The sequence below is a fragment of the Phacochoerus africanus genome, chromosome 5, assembly GCF_016906955.1.
Source record: "Phacochoerus africanus isolate WHEZ1 chromosome 5, ROS_Pafr_v1, whole genome shotgun sequence".
Taxonomy (NCBI): domain Eukaryota; kingdom Metazoa; phylum Chordata; class Mammalia; order Artiodactyla; family Suidae; genus Phacochoerus; species Phacochoerus africanus.
The window spans coordinates 72,088,479-72,110,172 of NC_062548.1; the positions used below are offsets into that span (position 1 = coordinate 72,088,479).

Genomic DNA, 21,694 nt, shown 5'->3' on the forward strand with positions numbered 1-21,694 from the left:
AAACTGGAGAGGGATCCGGGGGCAACCAGGCCCTTTGTGACTGATTTAGGCAAACATCTTCAGTCATTTTCTTCTCATTCTGAAGACGTCACATAATTAAAACCATTCCTGGCCAACACCAAGTAAATTTTGCACATGCTGCTTGAATTACTATGTAATTTTACCTCAATGTGGCTTTCTCAGAAATTAATATTTCACTGAAACAATTCCTCTGGGTAGGCTGAAGCTGGCAGCTGTGGAAATTCAACATTTGCTTTATACAATGAAACTTTAGGACAGGGCCTTTTTCACATTTCTCAGTTATGCAGCTCATTTGAAAAAATATAAGCGTTCTTGGCAGAATCCATGTAGCATGAGCCAAATATCCCAGCTTGTGTTTCTATAAACTCAGAGATAAAATGATGAGAAAATGCAGTTCTAAAAGCTCATTATGTAACAATGGTGCATAAAAATTAAGATTACCAGAGTTCCTGTTGTGGCTCAGCAGAAACGAATCTGACAGGAACCATGAGGTTGCAGGTTTGATCCCTGGCCTCGCACAGTGAGTTAGGGATCTGGCATTGCCGTGAGCTGGCGTAGATCGCAAACGTGGATAGGATCTGGTGTTGCTGTGGCTGTGGTGTAGGCCAGCAGCTGTAGCTCTGATTCGACCCCTAGCCTGGGGACCTCCATATGCCATGGGTGCAGCCCTAAGGAAAAAAAAAATTAGGATTACTATTTATGGAGTACCTACTATGTGCCAGGCATCTTAGTGAAACTGAGCAGGGACCTGTGGGGTTCCTGGGCACAAGCCTTTCTGTCTCCCTCATTTCTTGTTTTTAGGGAATAAGCTTCAGCCTCCACAACCTTCCCTGAGTTCCTAAGGGCAGATTCAAACAGTTGCTAATCAGGGAAGGGAGGGGATACAGAGGCAAGGGGAAAACAGTCAAGAAACAACAGTGCAGCCTTGGGGCAGGGTCCTGGTTTCTCTTCAAGGAATATGTATAAAAATAGCTTTGAGTTCTTCTGCAGGGATAAAACCCCCAACAAATGAAAACAAGATAGGAGGACCATCAGAACCAGTCTCGAGGCCACTGAATACCAACTTTGATAAAGGATGAAAGCTTTCATCTACCCTCATCCTTATCTGGGGCCCTATTTTCCCAAATGAGAAAAACACTTTCCAATCCCTGCCAAAGGAGAGCACAGTCTTTAGGGCATTAGCCTGCCATGGCCTCCTTTGCCTGGCAAAGCAATAAAGCCATTTTTTTTTTTTCTCTTTCACCCAAAACTCTGTTCCTGCATTTCTATTCAGCACCGCTGGACAGAGGCAGTGTTGGCCACATAACCATGCTCTAGATCCTCAAAAGCACCCTGTCGATATGCCAAACCTCAGCCTATTGGCTTTCTGATCCATGCTCTGCCCTGGATAGCGGGGGCTAACCTGGAGGCTGCCTTTCTCAGGCTCAAGCCCTGGCTTCCGGCTAGGTTTGGCCAATGGAGTCACCCGTGAAGGTAGAGGAAAGGAGGAGGCCAGAGTATTTTCTCCCTCTCTTTTCCTCAAGAATCTCTTCCAGTAGTGACTGCATCTCCAGGGTTCCAGCTTTCACTGTTTGAGTCCTCCATGGTTTCCAGATTCTTCCTGCCTCCTGGCTAACCCTGCCTCCTCCCTTTGTCCCTTCAACTGTCTGCTGCTTGTTGTTGCTAATCTCTGGATTTCCTTCTGGTTCCACCCCATACACTCTTACTCCAGCTAGTTTCCTCTTTTTATTTATTTTTTTGTCTTTTGTCTTTTCTATGACCGCACACGCGCCACATGGAGGTTCCCAGGCTACAGGTCTAATCAGAGCTACAGTTGCCGGCCTACACCACAGCCACAGCAATGCGGGATCCAAGCCACATCTGCAACCTATACCACAGCTCATGGCAACGCCGGATCCTTAACCCACTGAGCAAGGCCAGGGATCAAACCTGCAACCTCATGGTTCCTAGTCGGATTCTTTAACCACTAAGCCACGACAGGAACTCCGGATATGAACTTTAAAAAGAGGAAATTAGGAGTTGCTGTCGGGGTTCAGTGGTTTACAAATCCAACTAGGAACCATGAGGTTGCAGATTTGATCCCTGGCCTCGCTCAGTGGGTTAAGGATCCGGCGTTGCCATGAGCTGTGGTGTGGGTCGCAGAGGCAGCTCGGATACGGTGTTGCTGTGACTCTGATGTAGGCCGGCGGCTACAGCTCCAATTAGACCCCTACCCTGGGAACCTCCGTATGCCATGGGAGCAGCCCTAGAAAAGGCAAAAAGACAAAACATACAAATAAAGTTCATATCAATTTGAAAGATCTTTAAATTCTTTACTTTTGTCATCTGTCATAGCAGTCTTTAACTTACACTGCTTTTATGCTTCATCCTGTAGGCTTTGCAGGTAGCCAGGTTGCAGATCCCTCTAACTAACATTTGCTTGTTCATTTTTAGGTTCATTCAATCAAAGGAAACATTTACTATGAATCAAGCAGTGGATCACAGATCCCACCTCCATGACAGAATTTATGTGAAAGAATTTATGTGCCAGGCACTGGGCTGGGCAGTCTAAGTGGAGAAGGACAGAACATGAGTTCCCTAAGGATTGAATGGTGGAAAAGACGTGGCGAGAGGAAATATAAGTTTAGCAGAGAGGCTGAGCAAAGGGAAGGTCATTTAAAAGTGGGGGCAAGTAAACCAGTTTATTGTGGATAAGGAGTAGAAAAGACCAGGAAATTGAAAGAGAGATTTTGAGAGCGACTGGGGAAGAATGAGACAATGTTTGCGGGAGAAAGGTAGATATGTGTGTATACATACATCTATGTGCACTGAGATGTGTTTTGCATAAACACATCTTGGTGTGTGTATATATATACATATGTGACATATATGTATATATATATCACACACACGGAGAGGTTGGGGAGAAAGGAGAAAGGGAGAGACTGAAAATTTGAGAGAGAGGGAGAAAAAAAGAATGTATACATGTATGTGTAACTGTGTCACCATGCTGTACAGTAGAAAAAAAATTATATTGGGGAAATAACAATAGAGAAATATTTCAGCGAAAAAAAAAAAGCTAAAACTATAAAACTCTTAGAAGAAAACATAGAGGGATGCTTCATGACACTGTATTTGCAATGGTTTCTTCGATATGACACCTAAACCACAGACAGCTAAATTAAAAATACGTAAATGAAACTGCAAAAAAAAAATTTTGAGAGAGAGGATTATACACATATATAATCTTTCTCTCCTCTCTTTGTCACTCGAGTGTAATATCTATCTATCCATCTTTCTTTCTTTTTCTTTTCTTTTCTTTTTTTTTTTTTTGGTCTTTTTAGTGCTGCACCCACTGCATAGGGAGGTTCCTAGGCTAGGGGTTGAATCGGAGCTGTAGCTGCTGGCCTACACCACAGCCACAGCGATGCCAGATCTGAGCTGCCACAGCTCAGAGCAATGCTGGATCCTTAACCTGCTGAGCAGAACCAGGGATTGAACCCACGTCCTCAGGGATGCTGGTCGGATTCATTACCACTGAGCCACAACAGGAACTCCTAGGAGCTATTTTTCCATTCAAGCTTTTGTACCTCAGACTCTGTGATTACATTGGGGTCAGTCCCTCCATGGTTTTCTTTAGCGTGGCATAGAGAGTGAGTGAGTCTCAACGACCTACTTCCATGCTTTTGTTCATGAGTCTCTAAAGAACTACTGCTCCTATGCTTTCTTGCCCTTCCTTCCTTCCTTTCTTGCTCTTACCAGTAAAATGGAGATAGGAAGATGCCACAACTCCTTTTGAGGCAGAGGCAGCTGGTAAGTAAAGATGTAAAGAAACAAGCAGAAGCTGTCTGCAGCCGGAGTCGGCAGGAAGCAGTGATGACAGATGAATGAGTGTGTACACATGGAGCAAGGGGACTACTCAGGGTTCCAGGAGCTCTGTGACCGATTTCATTTTTTTCTACACAATTATAAATGAAGCTGGTAGCATAAAGGAGCTAGGTCTTGCGGAGACCCCCACTCACTTCTCTAGCTGGGTTGAACAGAAGTCTTGAGATTTTTTGAATGGGTAATACAGGCTGTGGGACTCCATATAGCAGCATATACAGGTTTTTCATGCCCGCAGAGATGCATGAGATTTCATTTCATGGCTTGTCTGGGCATTACTATCTGAAAACTGAATTTCCTCCCTTCTTATTCCAGAGAGCTGGGCCTGCAAACTTCATTGATGGGGAGCCACAGTGACACATCCCACTATAACTGTTTTGTGGCTTTTGGCTGATTAGAGGGAAGAGGAAGCGTGCATCTTTGATCTTTTACCCTTTGCTTCCCTTTCTGCTATGACCTGGGAAGATTGGCTTCTCTGGCTGTCTGGTTCAGATTCCAGATTAAACTCTGGCAGTGGGCTTTATTCCCTGAGGGAATGCTATTCCATATCTCCAAGGGTCTAGCCAAACACCACCAAGGTTTCTTTGCTTAGCAGTTCATACTAACACCAGGTCTAGGGCATGATGTGATCTCTCAGCCAGGGGGTTGCTTTCTGATACGTATACGGTGCCCTTTTTCTTTTTCTTTCAGAGCCTGAGAAGCTAACTGAGGCCAATCACATTTCAGAATCTCCACTGTCTGATACCAGCGGCGCCAAGGATGAACTGTTCTAACCAGATGCCCCTCTACTCTTGATGGTACACCTCTCCCCAGGTAGCTAAGGGGATAATAAGATTTTTTTAGATTCTGTGCACCTGTGTAATGAGGTAGTCATCCACATGGGGGCTTCCATATTAGGGAAACTCACTGCTGCTACTGAAATATGAGATGAAATGTACTATCACCAGGCGCGCTATATTTTCTACAGCCAGGGGTTATGCTCAGTATAAAACGGTAGACTCAAGGTTCCAGAGAATATGAATTTGTAGCACTGGAAACAAGGTTATCTCTAAAATGGAAACCAGTGAAAATGGCACACAATGCATGCAATTAGCCATCCGATTTAAGAGAGGATGCTCATAAGCCGGCTTGTCATCGTCATCAGGAGATCAGCATGTGTTGAGGAAGACAAAATTCTGAGAGGTAGGTGATGGAAAGAAGCTGTCTCTTCTGTGCCACAAGTTTTCAGTAATTAGGTGAAAGGGCTTTGGGTCATGGATGAAAGAAAGCTGTCCAAGAGTAAGAAATAGAAGAATTAGCAGGTGCTGTCCAAATGCTGTAGTGCTGGTTGACTGGCCCTAGCTTCTTTTTTAGACATGATTTCCCCCTAGAATTGTGTGGGGTTAATCCAGTGAGTTATCACAGGGAGAAAACTCTGGCTTTGAAAATATATGGCTGCTTAGGCATAATTCTGCCCAAGCCAAGATAATCCCTAGGGTCAACTTGTTCAGAAGAGAATCTGATCTAGATCTTATGCCAGGTGGCTCTCCAGTTATGAATTAATAAACTGGTGTTGGTTGATATTGTATTTTCTTTTTTTTTTTTCTTTTTATGACCGCACCTGTGGCACATGGAATTTCCCGGGCTAGGGGTTGAATCAGAGCTGCAGCTGCGGCCTCTGCCACAGCCACAACAACCCTGGATCCGAGTTGCATCTGCAACCTATGTTGCAGCTTGCAGCAACACTGGATCCTTAACCCACCAAGTGAGGCCAGGGATTGAGCCTGCATCCTCATGGAGACTATGTTGGGTTCTTAACCTGCTCAGCTACGTTGGTAACTCCTGCTGTTGTATTTTCTTGAGGGCTTTGTTAATGTGACTGCCCAGAGCCTATTCACTTCTGGTCACTGGTCATTGAATTGCTGGCTCAGGGCTTGGACCTGAGCCCCTCTCTCTGACAGCTTTCTCATGTATTGGTCATGTGCATGAGGTTCACAAGTACTGAGAGTGTCTTAGGCTGCTCATTGACGTAATGATGTTCATTCTAGAACAGGGTTTCTCAGCCTTGATGCATCAACATTTGGGAAAAGATAATTTTTTATCATAGGGGGGCTGTCCTGTGCATTGTAAGAGTTTAGCAGTATCCTTGCCTGCTCCTAGATGCCAATATCAACCCCCACTACAGTTGTGACCATCACATATCTCCTGGGGAGCATACTGCCCAAGGTTGAGATTCACTCACTATTCTAGGAGCTTGATAAGGTACTTCCTTGAGGAATAGGGCACAAAGTTTCACTGGTAGGTGAATGAGTGCTTCATTCCCACATTCGGGTAGGATACACACACACACACATTTCTTACCTAAATACATAACAGTAAATTTATTATGAAGAATTGTCTCACACAATCATATAGGCTGTGAAATTCTATGATCTGCCGTCTACAACCTAGAGACACGGGAAAGCCAGTACTGTAGCTCAGTCTAAGCCTGAGAACCAGGGGAGCCAGTGATGTAAATCCAAACTTAAGATCCAGAGAAGATGAGATGAGATAAGATGAGATGCTTCAGCTCAACAGTGAGGCAAGAAGAAAGAGGCAAGTTCCCCCTTCCTCTTCCTTTTGTTCTAACTGACTCTCAGTAGATTGAATAATGTCCACCCACATTCAGGAGGGCAGTTAACTTTAGTGAGTCCACCAATTCAAATGTGCTCTCATTTGGAAACACCTTCAGAGATACATCCAGAAATAATATTTAATCTGGACATCCCAAGTCAAGTTGACTTACAAAATTAGCCATCACAGTAGGAGATGCAGAAATGTTTTAATTACTATCACTGGTGGAAAGTGTCCAGAACTACCTAAAATTGTTCCATCACTATTAAGGGAGAGCTCAGAGAGAAAGTTTGGGAATAGAATTTGGCTCTGGGAGTCATCATTTACCTACTTCTGCAAACCCTGTCTTGTTGGCAGCTGCCCTGAACAGAATCTCCTGTGCTGGGTCCTGCCCTCTGTCTCAGAATCCTCACTAAAGTTCTCTGGAGAACTGACTGTGTTGCAGAGCTAGTCAGCTCAGATTTATAAAGGAGGCATTCAGTGAAGGTCCTAAGCCTCTGCCCTTAGAGTAGCTGGGTGCTCAGGATGAAGGGGCCACAGAGGTCAGGCAGAACATTTTGCAAACTCTTATTGGGCATTTTATAAGATGAGCGCTTGATTCTGAAGGTCTGCGTACCCAAGATTATGCAGATCTAACAAACTCCCAGGTGATGTTGGTTCTGCTGGTCCTTGTACCATATTTTGAGTAGTAAGAATCTAGGCCACAGGGCTACAAACTGTGTGGTCTGTAGGCCCAATTGGGTCTACCACCTCTTTCGACAAATTAAGTTTCACTGTAACTCATTCATTTATAGATTGTTTGCAGGGGCTTTGACACCACGAGGGCAAAGTTGGGTAGTTGAGACAGAGCATATATATCCCTCAAAGCCCTTTTATAGGAAAGGTGTACTGACCCCTGCTCTATGTTGCCTTATGCCGCGCAGACCACGGAGGGTCTTCCTGGTCACTCTTTAGTATGGAGCATCCAGCCGTTGTCTTTCCTTACCCTCGGCCTGCCTTCTTTCTTCCTCTTTCTCTTGCCTCTGGCTCCTGCAACCCTCTCCATTAGTGCCTGAGGCATGAAGAGACTTGCAGAAAGGCCTTCTGGGCCATGGTTAAGCTTCCATCCTGCATGTGGTCTTCCCATAGTCCTGAGGAGGTACCCTGCTTAGCACCCCACTTTGAGCCCGTCAGCCCTGGTATCCTTTTAGTCTTCAGAGTGGTTCACTCTAAGTGAACCCTCAGAAATACCCTGGAAACCTCAGAAATACCCTTGGAGACCTACTCATGCATACAAAGCTCAGGCCTAATTGCTCTTTTTTGTTTTTCAGCCAGCCAGAAATGACTGAGAACTGCCTTTCATCAGACACCATGATAGGTACCAGGGTAACAAGGACTTATTAGCTTGTTACCTTGGTTCGAGCATCTGCAGTCTAGGAGACAAACAAGTAAACCAAGAATTCCAATGACCACATCATAGGTGCAGTATAGAAGAATATTTGAATACTTTGATGGACAGGAAAATAATCTAGAGGGTTTGGAACTTGACTGCATTAGACCTTTTTTTTAATTATGAATTTTTATTAACTTTTACACAACCCCATTTTTTTCCCCCTTTTTAAGGGTGCACCTGCAGCATATGGAGGTTCCCAGGCGAGGGGTTGAATCGAAGCTGTAGCTTCTGGCCTATGCCACAGCCAGAGCAATGCAGGATCCGAGCCGCATCTGCTCACAGAAGCTCACGGCAAGGCCAGATCCTTAACCCACTGAGCAAGGCCAGGGATCGAACCTGCATCCTCATAGATGCTAGTCAGATTTGCTAACTGCTGAGCCATGAAGGGAACTCCCATAAACCCTCTTTTACATCCATTGACATGATGTGTTTTTCCTCTTAATCTATAAATGTGATTGATTACAATTATTTACATTCCATTTTTTAAAAAGTGAGATAATATCTTTTACTTAAAGTTAAGTGATATTCATAAGTGTGATACAAATTGGAATTTTATTAACTTCAATTTTGTTGTTGAAGTGTAGTTGATGTATAATATATAAATTACAGGTGTACAATATAGCAATTCACAGTGTTTAAAGGTTATATTCCTTTTTTTTTTTTTTTTTGGTCTTTTTAGGGCTGCACCCACAGCATATGGAGGTTCCCAGGCTAGGGGTCTAATCGAAGCTGTAGCCGCTGGTCTACACCACAGCTCATAGCAACACCGGATCCTTGACCTGCTGAGCGAGGCTAGGAATTGAACCCTCAACCTCATGGTTCCTAGTGGGATTCGTTTCCACTGTGCCACAATGAGAACTCATCCATTTTGAGTTATTGTAAAATATTGGCTATATTCCCTGTGTTATACTATATATCCTTGTAGCTTATTTTAGCTTTATTTTATATGTAACAATTTGTACTTCTGAATCTCTTACCCCTATATTACCCCTGCCACCTATCTGCTCCTTGCTGGTAACCACTAGTTTCTTCTCTATATCTGTGAGTCTGGTTTTTATTTATTTATTTTTTGTTATATTCATTAGTTTGTTGCATTTTTTAGATTCTACATATAAGTGATATCATACAGTATTTTGACTTCAATTTTAATATCACCATAATTCTGCTACCATTCCTGTTAGCTGAAAATCAATATTTAATTACAAGATTCTCTTAAAAAAAGTAACTTTTAAAATTCCTTGTTGTACCTCATCCACACCTTATATTTATTGTTGCCACTATTATTAATTTTTAAAATTGTGGTGAAATAACATATAACATAAAATGTCCCATTTGAACCAGCTCGGTGACATCAAGTACAATTTATTTTGTTGTACAACTATCACCACCATCCACATCCAGAACAACTTTCATCTTGTAAAACTGAAACTTTGTACTCTGTACACATTAAACAATAACATCCCAGGGTTCCTGTCATGGCTCAGTGGCTAACAAATCTGACTAGGAACCATGAGGTTGTGGGTTCGATCCCTGGCCTTGCTCAGTGGGTTAAGAATCTGGCATTGCTGTGAGCTGTGGTGTGGGTCACAGACGTGGCTCAGATCTGGCATTGCTATGGCTCTGGTGTAGGCTGGTGGCTACAGCTCCGATTAGACCCCTAGCCTGGGAACCTCCATATGTCACGGGAGCAGCCCTAGAAAAGGCAAAAAGATAAAAAAAATCCCCCAAACTTCCCATTCCTCTGTTCTCCCAACCCCTGACAACCATTCTGCTTTCTTTCTGTATGAATTTGACTGCTCTAGGTAATTCATATAAGTGGAAACAGATTTATTGTTTGGTGACTGGCTTATTTCACGTAGCATAATGCCCTTAAGTTTCATCCATATTTTAGCATATGTCATAACTTTACTCCTTAAGACTGTGAGTTATATTCCATGGTGTGCATATACCACATTTTGTTTATCCATTCACCTGTAAATGGACAGACACTTTGATTCTATCTTTAGGCCACTGTGAATAATGCTTCATCATAGTTGATGTTTGAATGTCTGTTCAACTCCTTGCTTTTAATTCTTTGGGGTATAGACCCAGAGGTGGAATTAATAGTAATTCTATTTTTAATTCTTTGGGACACTGACATACTGTTTCCTATAGTGCTTCTACAATTTTACCTTCCCACCAGCAGTATAAGAGCTTCTCTCCACAACCTCTCCATCACTTGTTATTTTCTGTTTGTTTGTTTATTTTTATAGTAGCCATCGTAATGGATGTGGGATGGTGTCTCCTTTTGTTTTTGATTTGCATTTCCTGATGATTAGTGATGTTTAGCATCTTTCCATGTGCTTGTTGTTGGCCAGTCATAAATCTTCTTTGGGGAAATATCAAGTCCTTTGCCAGTTTTTTAATCAGGTTGTTTTTTGTTGTAGCTGAGTCGTAGGGGTTTTTAAAAAATGTAATCCAGATATTAACTCCTCATCAGATATATGATTTGCAAATATTTTCTCCCATTTCATGGGCTGTCTTTTCATTTGGCTGATTGTATCCTTTGATGCCAGAAGTTTAAGTTTTGATGTAGTCCAAATTATCTATGTTGCCTGTGCTTTTGGTATCATATCCATGAAATCATTGCCAAATCTAGAATCATGAAACTTTTCCCTTATGTTTTCTTCAACAGTTTTAGAGTTTTAGCTCTTCCATTTAGGTCTTTTACCCATTTTTAGTTAATTTTTTAATATGGTATAAGGGTTCAACTTCGTTCTTTTGCATGTGGATATCCAGTTTTCTCAATACGACTGTTCTTTCCATTGAATGGCCTTGGCTTCCTTGTTAAAAATAATTTAACCATATATTTAAGGTTTTATTTCTGGGCTCTCTATTTTATTCCATCTTCCACATGCCTGTCTACACTGTTTTGTTTTTTTGTTTGTTTTGTTTTTGTTTTTTGGCTGCACTTGTTGCATATGGAAGTTCCTGGGCCAGGGATCAAATCCAAGCCACAACTGTGACCTATGCCATAACTATGGCAATGCTGTATCCTCAGCCCACCATGCCACAGTGGGAACTCCTTGTCTATACTGTTTTGATTATTGTAGCTTTGTAATAAGTTTTTGAATTCAAGAAGTGTGAGATTTCTAACTTTGTTATTTGTTAAGATTGTTTTAGCCATTTGGATTTCTTGATATTCTATACGAATTTTAGTATGAGTTTTTCTATTTCTATTATTTTAGACTAAAGTAGAACTTTTGCATTCTCTCTTAAACATTAGCCAGATAGGATAAGAAGGGGGAGGACATTTAGGAAAAAGGAAGAGGATTTCCAGATTTCTTTAGTTTCCCAAAATACACTAAGCTGGTATTATTGGAGCATTAGGCATCCTGTATCTCTGTGTATATGTGTAAGAATGTAGACTTGGGTAGGAGATAAATTAGGAGCTAAAATAGAGGTCAGATATTGTTAAGTGCATGTGTGTTGTATCAAGAAGTTTAATGGAGATTAGTTGAAGGGTAGAACTATGGAGTGAGGTGATCAGATTTATACTATATAAAGATAACCCTGTTGGTGAGAGTGGGTACTAGATTGGATAGGGAAGAGGTATTGGAAGAAGCATCATGTAGGAGACTGTTGGAAAACCCCCCAGAAATGAATTGATGAGACTTGCACTATGGTAGAATTAATGGAGATAAACAGGAGGAAATGGGCCTGAAACAGCTTTGTCGCACTATATACTCAGAAATATTCCAGTGACTTCACTCTCTTGCTAGTCCTAAAGTCCTCAGAACAGTCTCTGAATTCAGAGTGGTAGTTCCAACTCTTCGCCTGTGTCATCTAGTTGTCACTTTTTAAGAACTTGAATGACTGTTGAGGGAATCTCTGTCTTCTGGCTTAGAAGGATAGGGGGCCCTCCACAGAGGCTAGCTCCTTCTCAGAGCCCCCAAGCTCCTGGCTCCTCATCCTGCCACTCTCTGGGCCTCTGGCTGCTCCAAGGACCTTGTGTTTATTTCTGTCCTACCCATGGGTTGGTCTGTCTTGCCTTGCCATGGTCTTCCCTAAGCCCATTGGAATCCACTAAAGTAAGAGTTGTCTTATCTGTTGTGACCCATGCCATCCACCTATGAAACTGCAGCTCTCTCTCTAAATGTGATCCATGTTACCCATCTCTGTGACCCACCTGAGAACCTGTTTCTTCTGCAAGGACTGGAGCCTTCTACTTCTCTAGCTTTCCCTAACCTGACATCCCTCCTTACCCTGTGACTGACTGTGCATATGTGTTTCACTGGCCTATCACAGTCGCAGGTGGATTCGTGAAGCCTGGGGCAGGGGTGGGCTCAAGCTCCCAAGTTCTCAGAGCTATTTTCAAACTGGAACCACTTTGGAAGTTCTGGAATAGTCTGCTCTGACCCATTGCCAAGAATGCACACTCAGTGATAAGTGGGATGAGGCAAACTGATCAAAGTACACAAGTGCCATCAGTACAGGGGAGAGCAGAGCCAGGTGAAGAGCAGGCTGTGGCTTGGGGTTAAAATGCAGTGATTAGAGGGATGATGGACTATGCCACAGAGGCAAACCAGGGAGAATGCAATGAAAAGTATCAAGGAAAGGTGAAGGAGAAGTGTTAAAAAGGGAATTTTGGAGAAGATGGGGAAGAAAAAGGAGAGAGGCTAGGGAAAAACAGATTTAAGGGGTCGCTGTTTCCTTGAAAGCCAAGAAGCTTGTAGAGCAAAGAGGACAAGATCCCAGATCTTTGCAGCCACCTGGCTGAGAAGGTTGGCTGGCATTTAGGGGACTAGCTTTTGATCTTGAGCCCAGGCTACCCGGAACATGGCCTCAGGAAATCACAATGTGTTCTCATCACTTACTTTGTGTTCCCAAACAGAAGAGAAGAGAGGGAGGGTGGCCAACTTGATCCAGCTGAAGCATCTCCAGGAGGCCTCCTCTGGATGTCCCATCGAGGCTGCCCTTCTGCTACAACGAGGAATTGGTGATCCCCGAGCACGTGGACATGGCTTTGCTCAGCAATATCCTAGCAGCCTATTCCTTTGTCTCAGGTAGTTGTCCAATCTTGGCTGAGCCAGGGCTGAGGTGTGGGGCTGGGCTGAGCTGTCTCCTGGGTGGGGTTTCTGGCCTTACACTCAGGAGAGAGATGCTCTGCCGTCATGACAGAGGGGCTCTGCAGGACTCAGTTTTGAGATGAAATGTCTTCTGGTTTGAGAGTTAAGCTTGACATCCTCTAATCTGGCAAATGGGGGTTCTAAGAGCTTCATCTTGCTGAAAATATTTGGTTTCCTTTTGCGCTTAAGTGAGTGAATGAAGTAGCCTGGGGCTTCTGTCATTAAGCATTTGACTATGATGTGAAAGGTTAGAATAGAGTGCTCTCAGCCTAATTATTTCTAGGTAGTGGTTCTCAACCCCACTCAGGGCCTGTGTGTGTGTGTGTGTGTGTGTGTATTCTGTGTTTGAGGGGCTGTTTGAGGTGTTTGATAACCTTCTGGGAGACATTGAGACAGAAAGTGCTTGAATCTGGGAGAGTCTGATATTTGTCTCTTCCTTGGTCCAAAGTTGTTTTCTTTTAGGAAGATGACTGATTTTTTTCCTCAAGATCATTTCCTTTTTTTTTTTTTTTTCCTATTTTCTTTTTAGGGCCGCACTTGCAGCATATGGAGGTTCCCAGGCTAGCGACTGAACTGGAGCTGGAGCTGCCAGTCAAAGCACAGCCACAGTAACTCGGGATCTGAGCTGCGTCTGTTACTTACACCACAGCTCACAGCAACACCAGATCCTTAACCCACTAAGCAAGCCCAGGGACCAAACCTGCATTCTCATGAATACTATTTGGGTTTGTTACTTTTGAGCCACAACGGGAACTCCTCTTCAAGATCATTTCTTGAGAACAGGAGCTATTCATATAAAAGGAGTCATTTAAAAATACATGAAAATGTACCTTAATAAGGTGAAATTTTTAAACATACATGAAAATGCTCTACAATTTGATGACCAAACTGATTTTCTATTGCTTGAGTGAGGTTTTTTTTTTTTTTTTGGTCTTTTCTAGGGCCACACCCATGGCATATGGAGGTTCCTAGGCTAGGGGTCAAATCAGGGCTGTAGCCACTGGCCTACACCACAGCTCACCACAACACCAGATCCTTAACCCAGTGAGCAAGGCCGGGGATCGAACCTGCAACCTCATGATTCCTAGTTGCATTCGTTAACCACTGAGCCACGATGGAAACTCCCTTGAGTGAGTTTTTAAGTTTCGGGTAGCTTGCTTTTGCTTTATTTTATTTTGTTCCACATCTCTGGTTGCTGTAAAAAAAAGAAAGGGCTGAGGCTCTGATTAAATTTCTCCTGGGGGAAATGGTTTAATTTTCTAGCTCTCTAGTCAGTGTTGATATGTGGTTACCTCAGAGTTCAGATGCAAACCTGAATTTCTATTTACAATGGCAAATCTGAGCCAAGTCTGAGGGTAAAGGAAGTTCATGGCTTCTCTTTGAGAGAGCATTTTGCACGATGTGCAACCTGAGTTTAGAAAGGAGAACTTCTCAGGAACCTGGCCACTCTTGGTGGTAGGCAAGATGAAGCAGGTCGTTTTCACCTGCCTCAAGTCCAAGGTTTTCCCTTCTCAGACAGCAAAGGCTCAGGTCATCAGTCAGCTCCTTACCTCCCTAAGGAAGTTCAGTTCCTGGGGCCTCCTCACCTGGGTACCCACACATCAGAGGAGTCTCAGTTCTGCTCTTTCTTCTAGGCTACTCTGGGGAGAAAGAATATTGGAGCTAGAAAAGAGATGTTTGAAACCAGGTATGATGTTTTCACAAGCCATTGAATGATGATCCCCTCAACTCTATAGTGGAGACACCCCAAAATCAAGTGGGGGGAGTGACAGGGAGAGCCTGGAGTTTCCAAGTCCTCAGATGACATTTGCAAATAAGCTGTTATAAGAAAATACCTCGGGTGAGGGCAAACAGGCTACTCAGCTTTGGAGCTCTACTCAGCACAGGAAGTACCTGGCAGCTTTCCAGTTCGTTCAGCACGACCCTGAGTCGTGATCCTTGAGTGTGGTAACTCACTGAACGGCCGGGTGTTTACAGGTGTCTTATGATCTTGTTAAGGTGAAAGGGCACATGGTCCTGTTTTTCTCCCCATTTCAACCTTTTCTTTTCCCATTCCATATTCTGGAATTAAATATTGCTTAGGACGTAGGAAGAAAATGTTTCTTTTAAGTAAATAAGGGCTGAGATAAAAGAGAATGTAAGGAAATGGAAAATAGTATGGCCAAATACAATGCATTAGATCCAGTAAATAGACTTGGTGGTTAAAAATTCATTCTGAGTATGATGGGGGTACACTGCCTGACTATAAAGGAAATTAATTTAAAAATTTTTAATCTGGAGTTCCTGTTGTGGCGCAGTGGTTAAGGAATCCGACTAGGAACCATGAGGTTGCGGGTTCGTGTCCCTGCCCTTGCTCAGTGGGTTAACGATCCGGCGTTGCCGTGAGCTGTGGTGTAGGTTGCAGACGCGGCTCGGATCCTGCGTTGCTGTGGCTCTGTCGTAGGCTGGTGGCTACAGCTCCGATTGGACCCCTAGCCTGGGAACCTCCATATGCCACGGCAGTGGCCCAAGAAATGGCAAAAAAAAAAAAGACAAAAAAAATTTTTAATCATAAAAGTGAATATAACAGAATAATCATTCTTTTAAAAGGAGAAAATAGAGTAAATGGATGAGAAACAATAATGAAAAGTATGCTAGAAGAAAATCATAGATAATTTCCTAATTTTGTAGCTCTCTCATATTCTCATTTAGTTGTGTCATCTTAAACTGCATAGGGGCCCCTGATCTTGCCTATTTTCTCCCAGCTTATCAGTTGCCCTCTTATCTTGTCCATGTGGTCCATCATTTCAGCAACATACTTGCTAATACACATAACTCCTTTATTCCTTTGTCTAGTTTCTGGTTAAACTACCAGGCAATATCCCAACTCTAAATGAACCCTACTTTCTCCCCTTTCTCCCTCTGTACACAAGTAACTAAATGCTGTTACAACTTTGCAGATGAAAACTGTTAGAAATTCATGGTCTCCAGCCTCAGCTGAGTCTTTGTAATATTGCCTGTTCCCTCTATTTGCTTTTGGATACATCTTGTTCCCATTCTTCACAAAAGCCATTTCAAACTTTGACCATTCCAATAATTTAAAACATTTGCTTCTCAAAATGTACCCTTAGTTGGCAAATGCAAACAAAGTAAAAAGGTAGCGTTAATAAAGAAGGGTTAAAGTTTATGTATAAAGAACTCTTACAAATCGATAAAAGATAAACATCCCAAAAGAAAAGTGGACAAAGGACAAGAATCAGCAGTTTTCCAAAGAAAAACTAAAATTGATGATAAAACAAGCAGTTCAAATTCTACCAATTAAACAAATGCAAAATGAAAACATCATTAAGGTTAACATTTTTTATTTTATATAATTCTCAAATATTTGAGTGATCATGTTTATAATTTATGTTTTGGAGGAAGTGAGGGGAGGTGAGTACTTGCATGTATGCTGATGAGGTTATAAATCGTTACAGTCTTTTTAGAAAATGATTTAGGAACAACTGTCAAATGCCTTAAAAGCACATATACCGGGAGTTCCCGCTGTGGCACAGTGGGTCAAGAGTCTGGTGTTGTCTCTGCGGCAGCACAGGTTCTATCCCCAAGATTTGATTCCTGGCCCGGGAACTTCCATATACCATTTAGCCAGCCATTCCATATCTAGGAATTTATTCTAATGAAGTAATTAGGGATATAGGTTGGAATTTTACTGTGAAGTAATTTATCTCAGAACTGTTTATAATAGTAAAAGGATCATAAAAATAGAGGAACATTATGCAAAACAGAAAGATGTTTATTTTATGATGTGCTATTGAGTAAACAAAGCTTGTCACCACACAGCATATGCAGTATAATCCCATTTATGTGTGTGTTTATCATATGTATATACAACCACATTTTACTACAAATTATATCTGGATGCTGGGCCACAGCAATACCAGATCCGAGACGCCTCTGTGACCTACACCACAGCTCACGGCAGTGCCGGATCCTTAACCCACTGAGCAAGGCCAGAGATTGAACCCGCAACCTCATGGTTCTTAGTTGGATTCATTTCCACTGCACCACTACAGAAACTCCATGTCTGTGTATTTTTAAATCTCTTTTGATTAGCTGTATTTTAAAATATTGATAATGCTTTTTAATAAGTAATGTTATTTTATTAAAATTAAGATTTTTGAAATATATATTCATACAAAATTACCACTGCCTTACTCTTTTCTGACGTCCCTGGCCTGATTATCTAAATGCTCTGAACATTACCCCTCATAGGTGCCATAAGCATTTAAATTCAGTCTGGCCTGGAATGGAATAATATCCTTCTCTTTAAATATGCTCCTTTTTAAAAACTGAAGTATAGTTAATTTACAATGTTGTGTTAGTTTAACCATAACTTTGTTTTTCTCTGTCCATGAGTCTATTTCTGTTTTTTAAATAAGTTCTTTTGTGTATACTTTTTTTAGATTCTACATAGGAATAATATCATATGATGTTTGTCTTTGTCTGAATTACTTCACTTAAATATGATAGCCTCTAGGTCCATCCATGTTGCATTGTTTCATTCTTTTTTTTTCCTTTTTTGCTTTTTAGGGCTGCAGGTATGGCACATGGAAGTTCCTAGGCTAGGGGTTGAATTAGAGCTACAGCTGCTGGCCAACACCATAACCACAGAAACACTGGATCTGAGCCACATCTGCACCCTACACAGCTCACAGCAATGCTGGATCCTTAACCCACTGAGCAGGGCCAGGGATGTTAGTTGGGTTTGTTTCTGCTGAGCCACAATGGAAACTCCCATTGTTTTTTTCTTTTTATGGCTGAATAATATTCCTTTATTCCTGTGTGTGTGTGTGTGTGTGTGTGTGTGTGTGTGTGTGTGTATGTGTGTGTAAAGCTGAATATATTCATCTTTATCCATTATCCATTCATCTGTTGATGGACATTCAGATTGCTTCTATGGTTTGGCTGTTGTAAATAGTGCTGCTCTGAACATTGAGGTGCATTATCTTTTCAAATTAGAGTTTTCTCTGGATATGTGCCCAGGAGTAGGATCATATGGTAACTCTAAAAAACTTAGTTTTTTAGGGAACCTCCATACTGTTTTCCATAATGGCTACACCAGTTTACATTCCTGTCAAAGGTATAGGAGGGTTTCTTTCTCCCAGTACCCACTCCAGCATGTATTATTTGTAGACTTTTTGATGATAGCCATTCCGACTGATATCAGATGATACCTCATTGTAGTTTTGATTTGCTTTTCTCTAATAATTAGCTATATTGAACATCTTTTCATGAACCTGTTGGCATGAAGGATCTGTCTGTCTTTGGAGAAGTGTCAGGTTAGATCTTCTGTCCATTTTTTTATTGGGTTATTTTTTTATATTAAGCTATATATGCTGTTTGTATATTTTGGAAATTAGTCCCTTGTCTATAGCACTGTTTGCAAATTATATATATGTTCCTTCTTTTGTGTACTGTCTAGGGCGGTACACCTTACACTAGAAATGTGGTTTTTAGCCTCTGAGGCATCTTCTTTACTGTCCATCTCCCTCCCCATTTTCCCAGGATACCCTCCATGATCCACAGGTAGGTCTGACCCAGATTCTTATGGAGTCTCTGCTTTGCCCTGGGACCTGGTGCACATGAAAGGCTGTGTGCCCTTCAAGAGATGAGTTTCTGTTTTCCCCAGTCCTGTGAACTCCTGCGTATAAGCCCTGCTGGCCTTTATTGTCAAATGATCTGGGGGCTTTTCCTCCCAATGCCAGACCCCAGGCATGGTAACCTGATGTGGGAATCAGAACTCTCACTTCTGTGGGTGAGTCTCTGTGACATAGTTATTTTCCAGCCCATAGATTGCCTACCTGGAGGGCATGGGATTGCTTATATATTGTGTAAGCACTTCTCCTACTGTCTTGATGTGGCTTCTTCTTTGTCTTTTGCTGTAGGATATTTAGGTTGTTTTTTGTTTGTTTGTTTGTTTTTCTTTTCTTTTCTTTCTTTTTTTTTTTTTTTTCTTCTTAGGGCTGCACTTGCAACATATGGAGGTTCTCAGGCTAGGGGTCGAATTGGAGCTACAGCTGCCAGCCTACACCACAGCCACAGACATGTGGGATCTGAGCCGCGTCTGTGACCTACACCACACCTCACGGCAACACCAGACCATAACTCACAGAGCGAGGCTAGGGATCGAACCAGCAGTCTTATGGTTCCTAGTCAGATTTATTTCTGCTGCACCACGACAGGAACTCCAGGATATCTGTTTTGGTAGTGCCCGGTCTATTTTGTTGATGGTTGTTCAGCAGTTGGTTGTAATTTTTTGTTTTCATGAGAGAAGGTGAGCTCCAGTCGTATGCAGTCAGATTCTTAACCCACTGTGCCACAGCAGGACCTCACACTCCTGCCTTTTGATTGAAGATTACAGGAAAGAGGTTGTAGCAGATCTCCCCTCTTGTTTCACTGGCTAGAACTGTGTTACATGGTCATTTATAGCTGTAAGAGAGGTTGTAAAAGTTAAGAGTTCTAGCTTTTTCAACCTCTAGACTAGTGGTTCATAACCGGGTTGATTTTTGCCCTATAAGGGGATTTTGGACAATGTCTGGAGACGTTTTTGATTGTAACAACAGTGGAAGAGGGCTGCTACTGGCCTCCGGGGGTGGAGAAACATACTACAATGCATAGGAAAACCCCCATGACAAAGGATTAACCTGTCCAAGCTGTCAATAGTGCCAGGCTTTAGAAAACATGCTCTAGGACAAGCAAGGGAGAAGGGACTTAGGAATGGTTTGAGGTACTCCAATCTGTGTTTTTTTTTTAATGTTGCTTACCAGGGCTTTTAGTGTCTGACCTTGACTTCTCAATGTGCTGTCTCTTTTTTTTTAATTTTATTGAAGTATAGTTGACTTACAATGTTGTGTTAATTTTAAGTGTATAGACAGCAATGTGAATCATTATACATATATCCATATACCCATATATCCATTCCTCTTCACATTCTTTTCCCTTATAGGTTATTGCAGAGTATTGAATACAGTCCCCTGTTCTATACAGTAGGTCCTTGTTACTTAATCTATTTTATATAAAATAGTGTGCATATGTTAATCCTAACTTCCTAGTTTACCCCCCCCTCAATGTTTTCCCTTGGAGAACCATAAGTTTGGTTTCAAAATCTTTGAATGTGTTTCTGTTTTGTGAATGAATCCATTTGTATCATTTTAAAAATTAGATTCCACATGTAAGTGATATCATAGGATGTTTGTCATTCTCTGTCAGTCTTACTTCACTTAGTTTGATAATTTCTGGGTCCATCCATGTTGCTTCAAATGGCATGATTTCATCCTTTTTTGTGGCTGAGTAATATTCCAATGTACATATGTATCACATCTTCTTTATCCATGCCTTTGTTGATGGACATTTAGGTCTTGGCAGTTGTAAATAGTGCTGCTATGAACATTGGGGTGCATATATCTTTTCAAATTATGGTTTTCTCCAGATAGATGCTCAGGAGAAGGATTGTTGGATTTTTAGTTTTTTGAGAAACCTCCATACTGTTTTCCATAGTAGTTGAGCCAATTTACATTCCTACTAACAGTGTAGGAAGGTCCCCTTTTCTCTACAGCTTCTCTAGCATTTATTGTTTTTAAACTTTTTGATGATGCCTTTCTGACTGGTTTGAGGTGATACTTCATTGTACTTTTAATTTGCATTTCTTTAATAATTAGCGGCATTGAGAATCTTTTAATGTGCTTTTTTTACCGCCTGTCTTCTTTGGAGAAATGTCTATTTAGATTTTCTGCCCATTTTTAAATTGGGTTTTTTGCTTTTTCTGATGACTTCTCCGTGCTTGTCTTTAGTTATAGTCCTCTTTGACCAAGACCTCACTTCAGTTACTCTAAACCACCTGCTGGGCCTTTTCTCATCTCTTTGCTTTTGCGTAGTTATTTCCTTTTCCAAGAATTCTTCCCTTCAGTCTTGGACTGGCCTTCCTAGTCTTCAGAACTCTCTCATTCTTCTTCACGCCTCACTGCCCACCCTGGCTTAGGTATCCATCCACCTAAGAATCATTCATGTCTTCTTCCCACACATATTTTGCTTCCTCTATCTCAGCACGTTGATTGGAGGAGTTAAAGGAGTTAACACTCCCTTTTTTTTTAATTTTTATTTTTAGGGTTGCACCCGTGGCATGTGGAGGTTCCCAGGCTAGGGGTCTAATCTGAGCTACATCTGTTGGCCCATGCCACAGCCACAGCAACACAGAATCTGAGCTGCATCTGCAACCTACAGCACAGCTCACGACAACGCCGGATCTTTAACCCACTGAATAAGGCCAGGGACTGAACCCACAACCTCATGGTTCCTAGTTGGATTCCTTTCAGCTGCTCCATGACAGGAACTCTAGGAGTTAACACTTCTTGTTTTAACTACTTGAAAGCAACCCTTTGGGATCATAATATAATAATTTAAAATGAGGATAGTAATTTCATTAATAATAAAAACCCCATTAATAACTTCTAAGAAGATTGTTAGGAAGATCAAATGGAATGATTGTTATTTTTAATTTTTTTTTTGTCTTTTTGGGGCTGTACTCACGGCATATGGAGATTCCCGGGCTAGGCCTCGAGTGGGAGCTGCGGCTGCCGGCCTACACCACAGCCACAGCAACTCAGGATCTGCAACCTACATCACAGCTCACAACAACGCC

The 21,694-nt window shown here is 41.9% G+C and overlaps 1 protein-coding gene across 2 annotated transcripts in view; it reads left to right on the forward strand.

Annotated features, from left to right (window-relative positions):
* Positions 1–21,694, forward strand: part of EVA1A (eva-1 homolog A, regulator of programmed cell death) — a 50,076-nt gene that overhangs the window by 17,993 nt on the left and 10,389 nt on the right. For both annotated transcript variants that reach the window (XM_047781667.1, XM_047781668.1), the window contains 3 exons: positions 4,576–4,698; positions 12,783–12,954; positions 14,652–14,704. In XM_047781667.1, the coding sequence (XP_047637623.1) occupies positions 4,680–4,698; positions 12,783–12,954; positions 14,652–14,704 (244 nt within the window). In that variant the 5' untranslated portion in view covers positions 4,576–4,679. The remainder of the gene's footprint in view (positions 1–4,575; positions 4,699–12,782; positions 12,955–14,651; positions 14,705–21,694) is intronic.